The sequence below is a fragment of the Amphimedon queenslandica genome, unplaced genomic scaffold, assembly GCF_000090795.2.
Source record: "Amphimedon queenslandica unplaced genomic scaffold, v1.1 AMPQUscaffold_13095, whole genome shotgun sequence".
NCBI classification, from domain to species: Eukaryota; Metazoa; Porifera; class Demospongiae; order Haplosclerida; family Niphatidae; genus Amphimedon; species Amphimedon queenslandica.
The window spans coordinates 42,569-46,789 of NW_003546669.1; the positions used below are offsets into that span (position 1 = coordinate 42,569).

The 4,221-nt window shown below is 34.4% G+C and overlaps 1 protein-coding gene across 1 annotated transcript in view; it reads left to right on the top strand.

Annotated features, from left to right (window-relative positions):
* LOC100632806 (uncharacterized) overlaps positions 1-4,221 on the top strand; it is a 27,276-nt gene that overhangs the window by 1,374 nt on the left and 21,681 nt on the right. Inside the window, exons 3-14 of the mRNA XM_020001261.1 lie at positions 279-457; positions 932-1,120; positions 1,352-1,550; positions 1,963-2,211; positions 2,268-2,345; positions 2,414-2,491; positions 2,539-2,658; positions 2,714-2,776; positions 2,828-3,526; positions 3,583-3,701; positions 3,757-3,909; positions 4,036-4,221. Of these exons, the coding sequence (XP_019856820.1) occupies positions 279-457; positions 932-1,120; positions 1,352-1,550; positions 1,963-2,211; positions 2,268-2,345; positions 2,414-2,491; positions 2,539-2,658; positions 2,714-2,776; positions 2,828-3,526; positions 3,583-3,701; positions 3,757-3,909; positions 4,036-4,221 (2,312 nt within the window). The remainder of the gene's footprint in view (positions 1-278; positions 458-931; positions 1,121-1,351; positions 1,551-1,962; positions 2,212-2,267; positions 2,346-2,413; positions 2,492-2,538; positions 2,659-2,713; positions 2,777-2,827; positions 3,527-3,582; positions 3,702-3,756; positions 3,910-4,035) is intronic.

Below are 4,221 nucleotides of genomic sequence, written 5' to 3' on the forward strand. Positions count from 1 at the left end.
CGGATTGTATTTTTGTGGTTTTTGAAAAAATGCAAAATCCATGAAAATTTTGGGCCACAAAAATTTTCTGCCATACAGTATTGTCTAATGTTGTCACATTGAGCCACAACTGACATGCATCTGTGCAAAGTCGAACAAAATGACAAATTTAAATTTGTTGCTTTTCATCAAACTGCCAAATTAAAAGAAATATTTTATAGACACATTATTTTTTGCTATACATGTATGTTCATGTGTTATACTTAATAATTCTAGTTATACTATCTATTTCTATTTAGGACAATGGATTATTCCAACTATTAGTGGTCAGTGTTGTCCTCCTACTGCTGGCTTTGCTATTCAAAAGATTACTAATAATAAAGCTGTCATGTTTGGTGGAGCAGTGCCTAGGGATGATGGTTATGATATACTTGTTAATACAGTCTATAAATGTCAACTGAAGTCTGATACTACAATAGTAAGTTATCTTATTACTGTATGGGATGTATTTATTGCATGGATCAATCATGTTTGGACATTAATACATGTACATACGGGTATAGCTTGTAATTTGAAAAATGTATTTAAATGAGTGTTACATGTATTATTTAAAGCACCGTTGAGAGTTGGTTACGGAAATTATTGCACGAGGAGCAGTCGAGAGGAAAATGTAGCACGAGGCGAAGCCGAGTGCTACATTTTTGTCAAGACCGTCCCGAGTAATTTTAATTTATTTATAATTTATTTTTATTTTTATTTTTATTTTTTTTAATTTTTTTATTTATTTATTTTTAATTTATAATTTTAATTTATTCTAATGGAAACTGTACATTTATCACTAGTATTAACATAATTATTTTATAATTAAATGGACCATCTCTGAAGTATAATAGAACATGCAGTGTACATGCATTAATACATTTTATAGTATTGATTAATTAATTTTATCTAGCACTGGGAGAGTGTTAAGGGACCAGTAGTACCTGCTAGTGTACAGTGGCCTGTGGAGAGACGTTATCATGCTATTACTAGTATCATCAGTGACTCACCTACACTAGTAATGATAGGTGGAGAGGGTAATGATGATCAACTAGTAAATGATAGTTGGTTACTGAATACTAGTCAGTACCAGTGGAGTAAGGTATGTGTATAAAGTTATTAGTTTAGAGTGTACATGTGTGTGATACAGTGATTGTACAGTAGCTGTCATGTTAATGTATTGTATTGTATTAATACCTTAGAAATACTCACTGTGTGCATGTACAGTACATGTACCTAATGCATGTACATGTATATTCCCTTGAATATTTGTAATATATTGTAAATACTGTTTACATGATAAAATATTGCCATACATGTATTATTTCAACAGATTGTTCTACCTGAATCTGTTACTGGTAGACAGTCTCATTCCTTATCATCAATAATGATGAGTCCAGACTGTGTGTGGTTGGTGGTAGTGGGTGGGGAAGGAACAGCTGAATGGAAAGATGTAGGAAAAGGATACAAGCAATCATATTCAAAAAATATCACTGATCCTAATATCACAATGTTAATAGAACTACATGTAGGTAAGCACTGAACTATTTTGTATTGTATGTACTGTATAGAGGGATTGATTGCAGATACAACTTAAATTTAAGTTTGAATACGTCATTGTTGGTATTCCATAACATAACATGAGGGAATTATTATTGTTATAATGAACTGCTATGATAGTTGACATAACCAAATTACCATTTTCTGTGTATAGTGCAGTGTATTGGTGCCATTTGGCCGGCACTTTATTTTATCAATTGTCCCTTAAAATGTATTTTCTAGTTTTGTAATTTGTGAATAAAACAACAATTAATGCATAACATTTATATAGTACTTTACCCTCTAATGCTACATGTGTTGTGTTCTATTATTAGTAACAGCATTACATCATGTTTACATGTACATGTAGATACATGAATTATTCCTCCTTCATGTTTGTATTAGTTTTAAGAGAAGGTGAATGGAGAGTAAGTGAAGTACTAGATTCTACTGGTCTGACTACTGAGGCCTATCAAGACAAGTACCAGTTATTATTAAAGAAGAGACAATGGTGGCAAAATCAGTTTATAGTATACCCTACAGAGAGAGAAGTAAAACTACAAAATTATGTAGAATCGTTGCAACAGGAGTTAAGAGTATCTGAGGGAAACAAGACCTCACTGCAGGAAGCACTCCTTGAGGCTAGTCAGCAAGGTATAGTCCTCTACTGTGTGTGTGTGTTTCAGTAGTTATTGAACCTATACCACTAGAGAAGACAAGAGTAGAAGGAGTGAAAGAAACTAAACTATCTTCAACTAAAGAAGAAGTGTCTACTGGACCAACTGATGGTAAGTACATGTATATACACACACAGTAATAGTTAGAGACTTGTTTGATGTGTGTGTGTGTTTACTAGTTTATAAAGATAATGATGATCTTAAAGGAGAGGAGGAGGAGCAGCAGACAACAGATACTAAACAAACAAGCAGTCAAGGTATATCCTTATATGGTAATATGTTATTATAGATTTATTTTGTGTAGAAGAGAATGAGAAACTTAAATCTCAACTATCTGACAAAAATATGCTGATAGCTAAACTGATAAAGAAAGAGTCACAACTAAAGGAAGAGTTGCAGTCAATGAAGGACACCACAACTGCTGGTAAGAGTATCAGTGTATTAATTATTTGTAAATACATTTCTATTTTGTAAAATAGAAAAAACAGTGACAGAGATTAGTTCTATTGGTATTCAGTTTGATTATATTGTTCCTTCAATGGGTAAGACATACATAATCATATTTAATATTTGTTTTATATACATGTATACAGATAATTTAGAGTGTCTGAGTGACGTTAACATAGCCAGTAAGAAACTGTTCCTAATACAAGGAGACAGACCTCAACTGTTAAACTGGGAGAGGTATGGGCTAAGAATTGGAGTATCTGGAGGAAGCCTATCATCCATAGAGACAGCTGAGGTAGCCGTGGTGGCTCTTGTAGGAGGACAGTTTGTGTTTCCTAAGAACACTGTACTCATTAGTGCTGTGTATGCAGTCTCTGTTTCCAGATCTCTTTTCAAGCCATTACATTTGGAGATACAGCACTGCGTTAATATAACCAGAGAAGCACAAACCAAATATCTTAGCTTCTTTATTGCCCCAGTCAGCACACCCAGTCTTCCTTACCAGTTCACATTGGTAGAAGGAGGAGAGTTCAGTGTAGGGGAACGGTACGGGTCTATTAATCGTGAGAAGTTCTGTCTCGTTGGGATTGGAGGTAGCCTCACTAATGAAAGGGAAGGGGAAGGAGGAGAGAGAGAGGATGATGATCATAATGGAGGAGGACAAGAAGAAGGAGAACTACAAGGAGGAGGAGGAAGTGGACATGAGGATGAGGGGAAAGAGGATGATGATAAAGAAAAGGACGAGAGTGATCAACATGGAGCAGGAGTACAAGAGAAACAAGATCATAGAGTTGAGGATAAAGGACAAGAGCAAGTAGAAAAGGAAGGAGACATTGTTAAACAAAGTTAGTAATTAAGTGTTCTTTATAATTTTTATACTACATGTAACTGTCATTATTAGAAGGTTCCACTGGTATAGCAGAATCAATGTCATATGCTGGAGTAACTTATTATGAGGAAAAAGGTGTTGAAGATTCTGTGACATTCATTGCTGCTAAGAACCTAAATGCCCTTCTTGAGGTAATGACTATTATATGTAGAGTATATTGAGCGAATGTGTGTTTGTATTGTATAGTATGTTAACGATTATCATTCTAAAGCTGAGATGGGGCAGAATGTTTACTATCGGTTTGGAGAATCATCCAAATACATTGAGCTCAAACTTAATGAGAAGCAAGAGGAGCCATTCACTGGCTGGAAAATTAAGCCACACATGAAACCATGCAGAGTAAGCATGCAGTATTGTAGGTTTATAAGTCAACTAATTTATGTTAATACAAAATGGCATTAGCTTAAAAATAGCCATTATTTATTACATTATGATATAGCAGTGTTTTATTATTTTTTGTTATAGTTGTATAAGGAAGACATTGACAATTTTGGTAAAGAAGATTATCCTCTTCCTCCTACTTGTATCATTTCAGTTTACGGGTCACCAGCCCCTGGTACTGAAGCTATGCTACACTATGCTATACCAATTGAAGGTGTAGTCCATCCAGTAACAATCTTCATCCACAGATCATTAAGAAATACTCCTCAT